This window comes from Typopeltis vanoorti, chromosome 7, assembly GCF_054136105.1.
Source record: "Typopeltis vanoorti isolate ZY-2024b chromosome 7, IOZ_Tvanoo_1.0, whole genome shotgun sequence".
NCBI lineage: Eukaryota > Metazoa > Arthropoda > Arachnida > Uropygi > Thelyphonidae > Typopeltis > Typopeltis vanoorti.
The window spans coordinates 125,334,975-125,352,000 of record NC_143555.1 but is presented as its reverse complement, the minus strand read 5'-3'; the positions used below and the strand labels follow the sequence as shown (position 1 = coordinate 125,352,000).

The following is a 17,026-nucleotide window of genomic DNA, read 5'->3' as shown; positions in this document are numbered from 1 at the left end:
ATCAAAAGCCTTTGCAAAATCTAAGTACACCAATGTATATACATCTCCCCCTATCCAAGGTATTTGTCCCCTTGTTATAGTACATAAGTAAGTTAGTGAAACATTATCTCCCCTTAACAAACCTATGCTGTTATCAACCCATTTCTGTATCCTACTTCTCACCAATCTCTCCAGTACCTTCACCACAACTCCAGATATACAGACCAGCCTATAATTTGAAGCTACAGCCTTATGACCACTTTTATGCAGTGGAACAATTTTACCCTCCTTCTATAGTATTGGCATGCCTGTTTAATAAGTCTTACAACAGCACAGGTTCCAAGGGAGTGGAAGGAGAGTGAAATTGTTCCACTGCATAAAGGTGGTGATAAGGCTGTAGCTTCAAATTATATTTCAATTACTTGCCAATTCCCTAGGAACATTCCCTTAAGATGCATGGTGATGTGTCATCAAATCCTATTGCCTTATTGAAATCAATCTTATTTATTTCCTCAAATACCTCCTGCTCACTCACAGTTAAGCCATCCCCCTCCTATGTCCTCTACACTTAAGTTCCTCTTGATTCCACCCTGATCAGGATGAAACATGCTTATAAAGTGATCACTTAATACCTCAACAATGTCTTCTGCAGCTTACCACTTTCATCCATTAACTTCATCTTACCATGATCATTCTTCCTTCTACTTGCCACATACCTAAAAAAACTCTAGGGTTTTTCTTTGCCTGATTTGCCAATTTCTGCTCATACTCTACTTTTGTTTTCCTTACTAACTGAGTCACTCTCCTGGCTTGTTCTTTATACCCTTCATGTAACTGATTATTATTAGTATTCATCTTGTACTTCCTGATTTTTCCCTTCATCTCTTTCTTCTAACCTCTTGCATGCATCACACACTGCACTTTCTCCAGTACACTAACTTCAAAGCCATTTAAATGCAACCCATCATGCCTGTATAATTTCATTCTTCCCTCAAACAAACCACACATCCACAAACTTCATTTCTCTTCTCCTCACACAACTCTGCTAGCACAACATTCATGATTTTGGCTCTCCGTTGCAACTCATCATCATCATACATACCTTGGCAACACACTGACAACCCTTCTACTACACTGTTATCTTTCACTCTTCTCAATAGTTTCCTGATATTCATCCTCATATCCTTCTTATGTCCAATTAGATCATTCATCCCTATAATCACGACTAACTCTCTTGCTCATTTCTTCTTTGTCCAGCACCTTAATTATCCTACTCATTCTCATCAGAGGTGCAAATAAAAATCAAAGGAGATAAAAATTTAGGTGTTAAAGTAATATTGTATTAACATACATTGTGATTATAATTGGTATATGCACTAATTTACATATTTCTCAAACTTCTATCTGCCAGGAAAACATCTAATGTTACTTATGGATTCAATAATACAAGGTGGTGATGCTGCTACTTGAATATCAAAGTATAGGCATAAGTTAGCTAGAGATTACTGTTGTTATCTTCAATACGATCCCTTTTATGATTTATACATTGAATTCAGTATACCAATGTCAGTAACATTGGTGTTCATCTTACAAATCATGATTGTGCTTGGCAAAAACTTATGATTTGATCTGGATATGGGAAACCCTTAAATCTCCATTCTTTGAGCTACAATTTCAAACTGGGACATGGAAGCCAGGTCTAGGCAGGGAATCGCAGCTATCACATCAATGTTCTGACCAGCATGTCAAGATGATCTAACATCTGTGATGATCTAACACTTTCAGAACACACGCAATTTACAGACAAAAATGCTAGCTGTGGTGGTGGTGGTGGTTGTGGGCAGTAGATGGTGTTGATGTAGATAACTGGTAACAAAGGTTTGGTGTAGTAGTGGGACGGAGAGTTGTACAGTAGGTGTCCTCCCGCAATGAGTCTTTGGATTCTTCGGAGGTGTCACGAATAATAATAAATAACCAGTTTTACACATGCTACTTATCTAATCATGTTTGTTAAATCTGTCTTAAATGCCTAAAGATGAGTTATTCATACACAATTTCAAATCAAAGAAAACAATCTGTATTCATGATGTTTGACCAGACTTCTCTAACTTTCTTTAAATGTGATTATGAATTTTTCCTGATGAAAACAGATAAGTGACGACAGAATGAAATATCAGGTCTAAAATGAAGTTTTATCAAAAAATATCAATCCAAAGTCTGCTTCTTTTTTTTTTTTCACATCACTCACCTCAAAAATCACATAACAAAATCAATTAAGTAACCAAAGTTTACATGAAAATAATGCAAGCTATTATAATGACAACACTTAACAGACTGACTCATAATGAAGCAATATAACATCCTATGTCAACCACTTTCAGAAACTTTTGCATAGTACCATGAGATGAATGTAAAAAAAATAATAAATAATAAAAAAAACAATGAATTTTCATTGTCAAATGCAATCTTGTCCTATTAAACTTTAAAACTTACAGACTGAATTATCTGAAACAAGAATTCATTCAATTCCTCCAGTAGCACAGGAAGATGAGAATTACAGTTATTAAACCAAACATCCAATGGAGTCAGAAAACTCATTGCAGCTAGTACACGTGGTCAAACACAAAACTCATCAAACTGTGCTCAAAACACGTTCAACATGTATTCAAGATACCAAGTAATTTTATATAAACTTGGTATTAAATCCTATTTCCCAAGTAAGCAAACAGACAAGTAAGTCAAGTTTGCACTGCACGTAGTGCAAGTCTGAGGCAATTCGTGGTAAAGGTGGATTATGCTCTGATCACTTTCCTTAGTATTTTTTCCTTAATGTAAAGCACATCCCCTTGCAGAGATGTATGATGCTATACATTAAAGGCAATGGTCACTACCCATACCAGTTTCAACCTTTATTGAGGTCTCATCAGTGGGATCCAGACCTGACAATGCAAAGGTTGAGGTAATGCAGAGCTCATGAATTTTACCTAAACAAGTTGCTTTGACCATATTAAATAAAATCTCAGAATGAGAGATAGATGTAGAAAGTTTTTTTAACTTGGGTATATTATGTATTCAAGATACCAAGTAATTTTATATTAACTTGGTATTTAATTCTATTTTTCAAGTAAGCAAACAGACAAGTAAGTCGAGTTTGCGCCTGCACATAGTGCAAGTCTGAGGCAACTCGTTGTAAAGGAGATTTAAGCACTGATCACTTTCCTTAGTATTTTTCCCTTAATGTAAAGCACATCCCCTTGCGGAGATGTATGATGCTATGCATTAAAAGCAATGGTCACTACCCATACCGGTTTCAACCTTTATTGAGGACTCGTCAGTGGGAACCAGACCTGACAATGCTATGGTTGAAGTAATGCAGAGCTTATAAATTTATATAAGCTCCGCAAGGGGATGTGCTTTACATTAAGGGAAAAATACTAAGGAAAGTGATCAGAGCTTAATCCACCTTTACCACGAGTTGCCGTAGACTGGCACTACCATGAGTTGCCTCAGACTTGCACTACGTGCAGGTGCAAACTTGACTTACTTCTCTGTTTGCTTACTTGGGAAATAGGATTAAAAACCAAATTTATATAAAATGACTTGGTATCTTGAATACATAATATACCCAAGTTAAAAAACTTTCTACATCTATATCTCATCCTGAGATTTTATTTTAATAAGGTCAAAGCACCTTGTTTAGGTAAAATTCATAAGCTCTGCATTACTTCAACCTTAGCATTCACTAAGAAAAAGGACCTCATCAGGACAGTGCCACAGCTGCCAAAAGTATGGTCATGCCCAGAGATTATGTAAAGCTGAATACAAATGCTTAAAATGCGGTGAGAGCCATCCCACAAACACCTGCACCAAGTCAAAATCCACCCCGGCTAAATGTGCAAACTGCAGGGCCCTCATCCAGCAAACTACAAAGGATGCATACAACACCCAAAAAACAGATGATCTGCCTCCTCTACAAAAACCAGTAGCAGTAGACCCAGCTCCTCAACCCACCAGAGGTCGACAAAACACGATAGAGAACCAACTGCCGCAACCAGAAGCCCCGATCATGGCAAACCAAGACCTACACAGATGTACTCTCCTCAACAAAGGCCACTCAGGGACAATACCACCCAAATTTAGCAGCCGTCATTACAAAGTCCCTCGCAAATATGCTGCAGGACTTCAGCAAATCTAACCCCACGTCAGACTCCAGAAAATAATTTCTACAAGAAACCCAATCCATCCTAGCAGTCCTTATAAATGCATAAAAACAAAGCACCGCAGTTTCCCTACAGATCATCACGTGGAATGTGAACGGACTTAGAAACAAGGTTCTGGAACTCCAAGAATTTGCAGTGAGATACAACCCAGACATCATCCTCATAAATGAATCTCACTTAAGACCAGCAGACAACACCAAACTTAGAGGATACCTCCTCCACAGAAACAACAGACTAAAATTATAGGAAGTGGCACTGCCATTTTCATAAAAAGCCACATCGATCATCACTCTGTAACCAGCCCCTCAACCAGAAATCTAGAGCTCACAGGAATAGTAGTACCCACAACTTCAGCTGGGAAACTAACACTTTATGCAGCTTACAACCCCTCCATCAAAGAATCTGCTACATTCAGATCTGGATGCCGTCCTGGGCAATACAGAGCAAGTCATCATTGCCAGGGACCTAAATGCGAAACACCCTGCATGGAACAGCAAAACCACCAACAGAAATGGCTACACCCTCTTCAGCTACTCCGGTTCAAACTACGCAGTGGCGGCAGGCCCCACAGAACCAACACATCATAGCACGTACGGCACAGCCAACATACTTGACATTGCTATCCTATAAAATATTAAGCTACAGTATAACCCAGACTCTTTAAACGAGCTGACATCCAATCATAACCCAATCCTGCTCCAGCTGGGAAAGCAAGAACAACTGCTGCCTCCTCCCTCACCCCTTCATCTCATGGAAAAAACTATCAGAAGTACTACCGGAACACATTGGACCTGTCCCTCACATCAGCTCCACAAAAGAAATGAAAAATGCTGTCAAAAGCCTGACCCAGCATATCAACATAGCCATAAATGTGGTCACCTCTACTAAAACCACTCTTAAGCCAAACCGACTACTCAAAGACATCATGGATTTAATTAGGGACAAAAACAAAGCAAGGAAAAGGTATCATAACACCCGTGCACCTCAAGACAAAAAGATCCTCAACAAACGAGACAATGAAGTTAGAGAAGCACTTAAAGTTCACAGGAACAAAACATGGGAAGCCAAATTAGCCTCTATATCACCTGGCAAAGACTCCATCTGGAAGATATTAACACGTTCGCTGCCAGCTACGAGTATACTCATAGTTGGTATATGAGCTACACAAGCCAGCTACGAGTATACTCTATGATGCTTACTGCTGGCAACGAGATTACCGTACTGACCTTGAAGCAGTGAAAAAAAATGCTTGGCTTGTGGAGCTAGCAGCAAAACTGTGTATACTCATAGATGGTATGTGCTCTGCACAAGCCAACTACGAGTATACTCGTATGACGGTTACCACCAGTAATGAGATTACCGTACTGACCTTCAAGAAGTGAAATTGCTCAGCATACGGGAACAGACTATGCTGAAGTAGCGTGGCAGCGAATGCAGAAAAAGCTGATGAGATAGCAAAAAAACTAGAAAAACAGTGTAGCCATGCATACAACAACTTGGACATCAAGCATGTCTACAAAATCCATCTCCATGTCAGACATGCACTAAAACTTACCGACACTTGCAACAACAAACCTGCAAAAACCTCACCAGTGGAAATCTATGAAGTCCGAAAGAAGCTAAAGAATAAAAAAGCCCCTGGCCCTGATGGCATAACAAATAGAATTATTAAACTGCTGCCCCGAAGAGAAGGCATACATATTACCGCAATAATCAATGCCATGTTCAGATTCAACTATTTCTCCTCCTACTGGAAAGTCGCAGATGTGGTCCCAGTGCATAAACCAGGTAAAGATCCACACCTGCCTGAAAGCTATCGACCCATCAGCCTAATCTCAAACTTGGGCAAAATTGCCGAAAAAATCATCCTCTCCAAACTCCAAGCCTCAGTAAATGAGTTAGATATCCTTCCAAAGGAACAATTTGGCTTTCAACAACATCACAGTACCACTCAACAAATTCATAAGCTAATTGAGTACATCACCACCAGCTATAATTGGCACAAGCACACTGGAGCAGTTTTCCTCGACATAGCAAAAGCTTTTGATAAGATATGGCACTTCAGATTACTACACAAACTCATCTCAGCAGGCATACCATCAAGAATAGTCCACCTCATTAAATCTTACCTCCAGGACAGACACATACAAGTCAAAATAAACAGAACAGTTTCAAGTCAGCGATGGATCCCAGCAAGATTTCCCCAAAGTTCCCTACTGGCACCAATCTTATTCTCGATATATATGGCAGACATCCCACACAACCCAATGTCATCCATCTTAGCACTCTATACAGTGACACAGCAGTACTAGCCAGATCTCCACAGCCACATCTCATCACCAAAAAACTGCAAGAAAATCTACTAAAACTACTAGAACAATGATTCTCCAAATGGTGATTACAAGTGAATCCCCAAAAGAGTATAGCGATACTTTTCACCAGAAAATTGGCAACTCCCAAGGGGGACCTTTATCTATTCAACACCAAAATCCCCTGGCAAACAAAAACAAAATATCTTGGAGTAATATTAGACAAAAGATTAACTTTCAACCCACACATCAAAACCTTGTGTGCAAAAGTGTCTAAAATCATCGCACAACTTTACCCTCTAATAAACAGAAAAAGCAAGCTAAATACCAGATTCAAAATACTTCTCTACCTGCTGATGATCCGCCCCATAGTGACATACGCATCTCCAGCCTGGAGCCACAATCCAACACCAACATCTTCAAGCTACAGAGAGTGCAAAATAAGTGTTTGCGCATGATCTTAGATGCACCATGGTTTGTAAGAAACATCCAACTGCATAGAGATACAAACATCCCTTACATCTACTCCTTCCTACAAACTACAGCAGCAAAATTCTTCTCAAAGATCTCTACACCCCCCCAACATCGTAGATTGTTAGAGTGTGTAGAGATCAAAACTACGATGAAACTGACCTCTTCAAACACAAGAGGCCAAAAGCCATCCTAAATACTATCAACGACGAGTAATCTCCATGCCCCCCCCCCCCAAGGGTGAGCTCACAGCTCATAAATCTTCTCTTCAATTCGTCCCTATCAGATAACGGGAAATAACAAAACATCTTGCTTCACCCTTTTAGCCAGTGATGTTATGGTTAACCTTAGCACTGTCAGGTCTGCCTCCCACTGATGAGACCTCAATAAAGGTCGAAACCTGTATGGGTAGCGACCATTGCCTTTAATGCATAGCATCATACATCTCTGCAAGGGGATGTGCTTTACATTAAGGGAAAAATACTAAGGAAAGTGATCAGAGCTTAATCCACCTTTACCACGAGTTGCCTCAGACTGGCACTACCAAGAGTTTCCTCAGACTTGCACTACGTGTTGGAGCAAACTTGACTTACTTCTCTGTTTGCTTACTTGGGAAATAGGATTAAAAACCAAGTTTATATAAAATTACTCGGTATCTTGAATATATAATATACATAAGATAAAAAAATTTCTACATCTATCTCTCATCTGAGATTTTATTTAATAAGGTCAAAGCACCTTGTGGCAACTTGTTTAGGTAAAATTCATAAGCTCTGCATTACTTCAACCTTAGCATTGTCAGGTCTGGCTCCCACTGACAAGACTAATATGGGTAGTGACCATGGCCTTTAATGCAAAACATCATACATCTCCACAAGGGGATGTGCTTTACATTAAGGGGAAAATACTAAGAAAGTGATCACAGCTTAATCCACCTTTACCACGAGTTGCCTCAGACTTGCACTACGTGCGGGCGCAAACTTGACTTACTTGTCTATTTGCTTACTTGGGAAATAGGATTAAAAACCAAGTTAATATAAAATTACTTGGTATCTTGAATACATAATATACCCAAGTTAAAAAACTTTCTATATTCAACATGTATCTGCATTCACCACATTCTCAGGTAATGCATTCCAGTTATCAACCACTCTCCGTGTAAAGAAATTGCTCCTTATTCTCTTGTTCACGCCCTTCTTAGTTTCCAGGAATGACCTCTTGTTCTACTCATATCTCCTATTTTATGAAGAATTTCTTCCATACATCAACTTATTAACAATCCCTCACCTATTTCCCACATGCCAAAGAACAGATGTTACATAAGACAATCTGCTCTGGATTCTTTTTAATATATCCTCATCCCCATGAAAACTAGGTGACCAAATCTTCACACAATAATCCATATAAGACCTTATAAAATAAAACTACAGTCTCTATTTCTGCATGTCATGGTCATCTGTGGCATTGCCATAATAATAATAATTCATAATTTGTGCGATGTGTCTCATAAACTTAGTTCGTGTCTGCTACCACTCTCTTCCCTATCTCCTTCAAAATTTCTCCACTAAGTGTATATACCTCGAATCCCATTTTTGCCTACCAAATTTCAGTACTTAACTCTGAACTGAATGTTCTACTCACTTCCCCACTCTTGAATTACATTTGCTTGACTCCTCAATTTTGCATCATATGCAAATTGCATTTGCATATGATGCAAAATTTCCCAATATCATTACTAACGAATACAAAGATCCCAATATTATTCATATATAAGTTAAACAATAATGGCTCCAAAAAGAGATCACAGTTACACAGCACTAGTAACTTTTCTCTTTTGGGATGCTACACCTTCCATGCAATTTGCTGATACCTATCTGACAGCCAATCACCTACATAATAGACAGGTATTAGCAAGATGTGTATGGGAATGGATGGGTTTGGATACTAATCTAGTATCTAAACTCATTTTTTCCGATCTAGTTACCAATTTGTTGCATGGCAATTTATCAAAAGCCTTTACAAAATCTAAGAACACCAGTGTTATATGCATCTCCATTGTCCAATGCATTTGTCCCCTTGTAGTAGTAAATAAGTAAATCATGACTGTTTTAACAAACCTATGCTGACCATCAACCAAGAATACTGGTGTTGTTAACCCATTTTTGTATCAGCTCTCATCAACCTCTCCAACACTTTAACCACAACTGCAGATAAATAGATGAGCCAATAATTTGTTCACTCTCCCACCTACAGCTCCAGAACCTTAACCACAAATCCCACCACCTTTGTGAATTGTAACTTCAATTTCTTTCCACTCCTTTGGAATTGTGCTGTTGCAAGACTCTTGTATTGGTATGCCAAGCATGCCATTAACTCTCTGGAACATTACCTTAAGATGTGCAGTTATACGAGGTGTGACGATTTAATTCCTGGAACAGCCACATAGTGTCGCCTGTGTGGTGATCTGGTTGGAGTAAAATGAATAATCGTCTTTATACATGTTTTAACTAATGCATACATAAACCTCAAGCTGAGAGAGAGCCATTTGCTAGTTAATGTATTGTAGGTACTGCAAAACAAAAACAATAGAGATCTGCATGTAAACTTTGGCATAAAAATGTGTGATCAAAATTTGGAGCACCATGTTAACATCAAATTTTGTGTGAAAATCGGCAAAACTGCTACTGAAACATTGAAGCTGTTGAAAGCGGCACATGGTGTGAATGCTCTGAAAAAGTCAAGTGTCTTTGAGTGACATAAGAGATTCAAAGGTGGATGAGAAGATGTGAATGACGACCCCAGAAGTGGGTAGCCAAAAACAAAAGTGACAGATGCAAATGTGAACAGAGTGCGATATTTGATATGGTCTGACATGTGATTAACTGTGTGATTAATGGCTGATGAATGGCAAATGAATTGAGAAATAGTCAGGGTAATTTTAACTAAAGAATTGGTATGCGAAAGATTTCTTTTTTCCTCAGATCTTGACAGATGAACAGAAGCAGCAGTTTCAAATTGCAACTGATATTTCTGCAAATAAGCACGTTTCCGAGAATAATTACAAGTGATGAAACCTGGTGGTTCCAGTACAATCCCAAAACAAAATGCCAGAGAATGCAGTGAAATACCCCGAGTTTGCCATGTCTGAAAATTTTTTTTGGAGAAAAACACCGGAATTGTGGCCTGACAAGTGGATCATTCATCACTCAATGTACCAAGTCATAGTGCGCTCATCGTGAGAGAGTTTCTGGCCAAAAAATCGATTACTGAAATAGGTCATCCTGCTTATTCACCCGACTTAGCTCCCTGTGATTTCTGGCTGTTTCCAAAATTAAAGACTGCACTAAAAGGACAAAGATTTTCTGACATCACTGATATCCAGCATAATGTAATAAAGGAACTGAAGAGTATTTCAGAAAAAGAGTTCCTGGCCTGTTTCCAAAAATGTGACCACAGTCTAAACCAGTATATAAATGCACAAGAGGACTACTTCATCCGAACATAGTATAATTCCCAGGTGCATTCTGGGAATTATATTGTCACACCCTGTATGTCATCAAGTCCTTTAAATACGCTCCCCAGCAATCCATCCTGTAACTCAAGATTCTCCTGATGCCTCACTGATGAAAATGAAATACTCACTGAATACCTTGACTATATATTTTACAGCAATTAGTAAGTTTCCATTTTCATCTATTATCTTACCATAATCATTCTTTTTCTACTTGCCACATGTCCAAACTTGAAGATTTTTTCTTGGCTAAATTTCCTAATTTCTGCTCATACTGCACTTTTGCTGTATATACAAAATGAGTCGCCTTCCTGGCCTGTTCTTTCGACTCTTCATGCAGCTGCCCATTGCTATTATTCATCTTGTGTTGCCTCAACAGCGCCTTCTTCCAGATTTCCTACTTAATCCCTTTACTTATTCTTTCAAATAGATGAAAGAAGATAACTTGTCCCTTTAAAGGGATGATAATGACTAAGAACTATTTAACAGTATCAGTTTGAATTCGGACAGAACTTCAGAATATATTCACACATGAATGCTATTAAATAGCTCTTGGTCAGTGCCCAAGCAATGTTGCGTTTATTTCCTTTGAGCTAAACTCTGCATTCCATGCTAAAGTTCCAAGCTGCTTAAGCTTTTCATAATCACTAGCTTTGTAGTTCTGCATATACCCTTTATTTATAGTTTTCACATGGGTGACCACCACCCAGGTGATCACCTCATTACTCCAGCCAAATGAAGGTTAATGTACCCCATTCACAATCATATCCTGTGATAAAATGATCAGATCTAAGATTCTTAATCCTCATGTCCTCTGTTATTTACTGCCTAAGATAGTTGTCCCTCAAGATCAAGAAATTCGTTTTCCAAATTTCCAGATACTAACTCTTCATTCTTCCCTTGTACATTCAAAGAAATGTACAAGGGAAGTAAAAGCTGTGTTCTTGCACAGCAAACAACATCTGAATGGTATGAGTAAAGATCTGGTGTAAAGCATGGTTATGGTCTAGTTTATTATTTAACATAGACTCTGATTAGATTATGAGAAAAGTACAGGTGCAAAAAGAGGATTTAAAATGGTACTTATGTCACACTTAGATCTAGATTATGCTGATGACACAGTTTTGATATAATCAAAATACAATTATATATAAGCAAAATAATCAGAAGTATAAAACAGCTGAAATGGTTGGTCTTAAATATAACTAGAACAAGTATTCTTAAACTAAACTGCAATGATACAAAGATATTAAAATAAATCAATATGCTATAGAAGAAGTTAAGAATTTTACACACCTGGAAGCAAATGTAGATACTCAAGGTGGAACTCACAGGGATATAATACAAAGAGTGACAAAAGCTAATGTTGCTTTCAGAAAATTAAATACTATATGGAAATCATTCAACAAAACCAAAATAAAGATCTTCAATAGGCCATGATTCAAAGACATGAGAGCTAACCAAAAACAGGAAGCTAAATTAAATAGTTTTCAAACAAAATGTCTGCATAAAATATTTTGGCCCCAATGTATAACAAATGATTACCGATGAAATAAAAAAGATAGAAATGTATTGGGCATATACTGGGAATGGATAGCAGAGAGATTCCTAAAATAGCTGTGACAAGGATCCCAGAAAGAAAACAGAAAAGAGGATGGCCTAAATTAACTTGGCAGAGAATGACAGAAAAGGAAAGAAGTATGGCTGGCAGAGCTAGAGAAATGGTGGCTCAGGTATCTGTTTCTACCAGATACCTCTGTCCTGAAATGGTGGCTTAGGACAGAGGTATCTGGTAGAAACAGATCTCAGTCTTATGTGCCATGATACATGAAAAGGATAAGTAATGATTACTCTTCCCCTTGTTCTGTAATCTAAGTTGCCTATAAATCTTCATCACAACCTTCCATTTTTTCTGACCTACAGCAATATCTAACTAAATATCTCATCCTGTCAACTGCCAATTCAGACCATACTGCATCAAAAAAAAAATGCCTCTATTTCCCCCTTGCATTTCCATCTTGTGTGGACATAATTCCCCGGTTATTATCAACAGCAATTCCTCTTCCCCTCTTATCCCTTCTATTGTGACAAAAAAAAAAATTGTGAAATCAGGAAACTGATTTATTCATCCTCTTTCACTTATTAAAATAAGTTTCAGGTGAATAAGCTCAATCAGTGAAACTTTTTGAAAAAAATCAGCAATGCATGGGAGAGACACTATCCAATGTAAACAAAATCTATAGTGCACTAATACAACAGTCCAACCATATCATTGAATGATCCAATATCATCCCAACAAATACCTTTCGCTGGGACCTACGACATCACACTAGAGCCACTAAAGCCGACACCGACATTCAGTGGAGAATGTGGCATGATACCATTCCCACTCTTGCTACATTACACAAAATCAACCTGAATATTTGGATACCTTTCTCATCTGCTACCAACTGGAACAGTCTGGCATATCTACTTAGAATCCCTGTTAATACCAAACTGATCCATTCATCTAGGGAAATGGTAACCTTAACCTGCCATTTCATTCAGAAGAGGAATATCTCAATCTTGTACATGCATGGTCAAAAAGGAAAAAAAAAAAAAAATTCAATCTGCAACTATCTCTTCATCACTGCAAAAGCAGTAATATACAGTTTCTATCTTTGATGCACAAGAGCTGACAGCACAACACTTTCACTGAGAGAGGCAACTGACCATCTGCTTGCAGACTTTAAACAAAAGATGAAAGGCCATCTTCCCTATGAGTATCATCCCACAGGCAGGACAGCACTCTTGATCTCTTCCACCAAGACTAGAATCAACTCCTGGCTGAGCAGGACAACTGCATCACAATTCACTTTTCAACTTAGAAGTAACATCATTGCTCCCTCCCAAAAAAGGGGAAGAAGAAAGATTTTCTTGCTATTTAATGAAATAATGTGAATAATGATCATAACTGTTATTTTAATGTAATTTGTAATATTATCTTATAAGAAAACTATTTTCAAGTAATTTGCAATATCTTATTTAATAATCAATGAGCATGTAAACTCTCTGCCAGACTGCAGAGAAATCAATTTTAATCAATGCCAGTTAATCCTTGTAAATATTTTTTAATTAAAAATAACATTCACAGACCACTCACTATCCTGGTCACTTGCCTCTAGTTCCTCTCCAGTGCTTCCTCACTACCATGAAAACCAGCAAGCCAGATTATATCAAAGCATTATAAAAAGTAATACTTGCCTCTAGTTCCTCTCCAGTGCTTCCTCACTATCATGAAAACCAGCAAGCCAGATTATATCAAAGCATTATAGAAAATAAAAATACTTCCTTCTGTCAGTGTGCCTCTCAACCAAGTAATTCTATGAGCCACTTTGGAAACTTTCGCAATATGCCTTCTGAACTTCAACTCCCTTTCTTCATCAATTTCCTGGAATAGTTTGTAAAATTTTCAACCCACAATGAATATATATGTTAAAACAAATTTAGGGAAGAGTGGGAGAATTACCAGCAATTCAAGGGTCCACTGAATTGGGGAGACAGATCTTTAATTCACATAATCGTTCTCTTCTGTAGCAAGTCAAATATTTTAAGGTGGCTCTTAGAAGCATCACCCAGAATGCAAGAAGAGCATTCACTTGGTGGATTTTAATTTGTATGGAGTTAATCTGTTCTAAAGTAAAATAATTGCCTTCAGCAAAAGAGAAAACCTAATGTTTCAATGAGGTCATATTTGTAATCTGTTAATGCCAAGAATCTAGTCTTGTTCAGAGATTTTGTTGTTCAAGATATGACTGGAATAAAAAGTCAATTTTTTTTTCTCATTTTATTGTGAGAAATGAGAGAAGACCGAGTTTTACTAGCAATGAAATTAATAAGATCATCAGCATCCCAGTAAAGAATTACTAGAAGACCAGAATTTAATGCTACAGAAGTTGGTACCCTGAAGATTTCGCAATTTATATAGCAGAAGGCTCGTGAAATGAAAAACAGTGCAAGAAAAGCAATGTATTCTCATTAGCAAAAGTTGTAGATTGCATTTATCAGCTGGAGAAGACTGAGATACAAATGAAAGAATGAGTCATGAAGAACTTTAGCATTAATTGCAAAGTGTAGAATAAAGAAGTTTTGTCCCATAGAAGATAAACCATGACAGAGGTTTATTTAACAGGCATTTGTGCCAAAACAATCAATACTTGAGAGATAGAAGTGACCAGTGGAAATTCCCAAATATTTTTTTATGGCATTTATCCAAAATAGGTAACTTATGCAACAAGGATCTTGAGTTGATTGATGATGATGGAATCCATATTGGTGACTATTTATTAGTTGATAGGTTTCTGATGTAGCGTACAAGTTGACTGGAGGTTTTCTCCATTACTTTTAGAAAGAACTTAAGTGAAAAGAAACTGGATAATATGTTAATATTAAAGATTTGTCATCCTTTAGGAATGACCTGAATTTTAGCCAATTTCCAAGAGTAAAATTGTAGTGATTTTAATCATTTTGTTTTTTCTTGAAGATGTTATGTGTTTAAAGGAAGGATATTGTAATTAAGCATTTAGAGAATGATGTCAAAATATAGTTTTTTTTTTAAAAAAAAAAAGCTTCTTTTTTTAAAAAAATAAGTTGATCTGCTAATCTTCAAATTTATCTTTAGTAAGTTTAACAGTTTCATACCTACTACAATCTGTAAGATTGTTTGTATATATGTGCCTATCTTCAAAAGGACAAATACCTGGTGCTGCCTCAACAGTGCCCGGTGATTCAACTTCAACTTCAAAACCATTCTTATTGTCCAATTTTGGCTTACATACAACTTTTAATTTCTTTCCAATATCTTCTACTGATGTAAGTAAAAAGTATCCAGTGCCTGCTTCTTGCCACAACTCTGATTCTGACTTTTCCAAAGTGCTGCTATGTTCTGTCTTTCCAGCACAATTGTTCAATGAATCCATTTTGTCTTTGGTAGAGGATTTATACCATAAAAATTGACTCTGTTCTTGAGTGGCAAATTCTAAAACGACCTTTGGATACACTGGAAAGCCAGCCATGATATATTTTGGCAATGTGATTGACTTTACAACTGGAGGATTAACACACACATCATATTTCATGTTCCCTACTGTTAGTATTGCTCCGTCTTTCCATGCATCCACATTCTTTATGTCAGGAGAAATAATTTCACCATTATAACAGAGAGACAATTCAAAGTCTTTCGTAGATATCCCACCTTTCGGTTGCGATTCTTCTTCGTTTTTCCTTTTCTTCTTTTTCCTATTTATACAAGAGTCGGATATCTTTGTAATCAAACGTGCATACAGTTTTTTCAATTCTTCATTCTTGCAACGATCAAATTTAAACATTGTCTCAGACATATTTACAGATCCATATTTAAAACAAAGTATCATATGATCATTATCTGTAAAGTGCACAGTTGCTTGTTCCTGGATGCAAGTGGACATTATTATTTTTTTATATTACCAAAGAGCTTTCAAACCGAAAAGTTAGATTCAAGTTTTTTCATTTTTCAACATCAACAACGTTTTTTATAGTAACACTGGGAAGTCAGAGCATTCCTCTTAGGAGAGCAAACATCAATACTCTTCGTAAAGATATATATCTAACGAATAAGTCATAAGAAAAACTTATACTTCCTAACGATTTCTGTTGCACCTCTAATCATATATATAATTACTAACATAACCATAAAACACAAACTAAACAACCTACCATAATCACGTTACCAACTCAATTATGCAATCACTATTTCATACAAACGTCAGATTTTCAACAAACATCTAGTGCCCTCTATATATTTTAAAATAAACTTCCAAAAAAAAAAAAAAACACCATTCAAAACCATAACAAGTGGAAAAATGGATACCGTGTCAAATTTATTTATTTCGTATCCAAACACAAGTGGTAGAGTAATAAGTAACTGGTAGAACATTATTTACAACAAATTACAAATGAGAACAGTTTAAATTTGGTAGGTGAATTATACAGGGAATAATAATTAAAAGCCTGTCTAACTCGGTGGATATGGCGTTTGAATACCACGGCACTTGACGGCACGAAGGAAGACTTCTTGGTTTCGAATCTAGTCGGCGACTAGAAGAAATTTTTCTAAGCCGTTTTTTTTCGAGTCCCCGAGTTAGCCTAACCCTGGCAGGGTAATGCGGGTTTTTTCTCCCTGAAACTCGGGTTTTTCGTCCCGTAAATTCAAGAAAATTGACCGTAAAACCCACATTATTTCAGACATTAAATACGAGTGTTAGGGTTAGAGACCACAAGATGCCGGCACTTGTTGAGCCGTCTCTCTTCACTGTGTGCCGCTTAATTAGTGATAGCCTTGGGCCAGCTATCTCTGATTGGATACCAGTTGAGATTGAACTGCCCATTCAGTCTCCAAAAGTTAGATAGGGCTAAAAAACGGCCTCGCCTACTCTCTATATACGGGAATAAAAAAGCGGTAGCTGATTTTTTTATTTTTAATAAGTAAAATATGAAGAAAAAGAAACTATACATGAGTT

At 37.2% G+C, this 17,026-nt stretch overlaps 1 protein-coding gene across 1 annotated transcript in view; it reads right to left on the bottom strand.

Moving 5' to 3' along the window:
• LOC150105037 (2',5'-phosphodiesterase 12-like) overlaps positions 1-16,213 on the bottom strand; it is a 108,084-nt gene extending 91,871 nt beyond the window's left edge. Inside the window, exon 1 of the mRNA XM_090396112.1 lies at positions 15,171-16,213. Coding sequence (XP_090252238.1) covers positions 15,171-15,955 — 785 coding nt within the window. The 5' untranslated portion in view covers positions 15,956-16,213. The remainder of the gene's footprint in view (positions 1-15,170) is intronic.
• Positions 16,214-17,026: the final 813 nt, after the last annotated feature.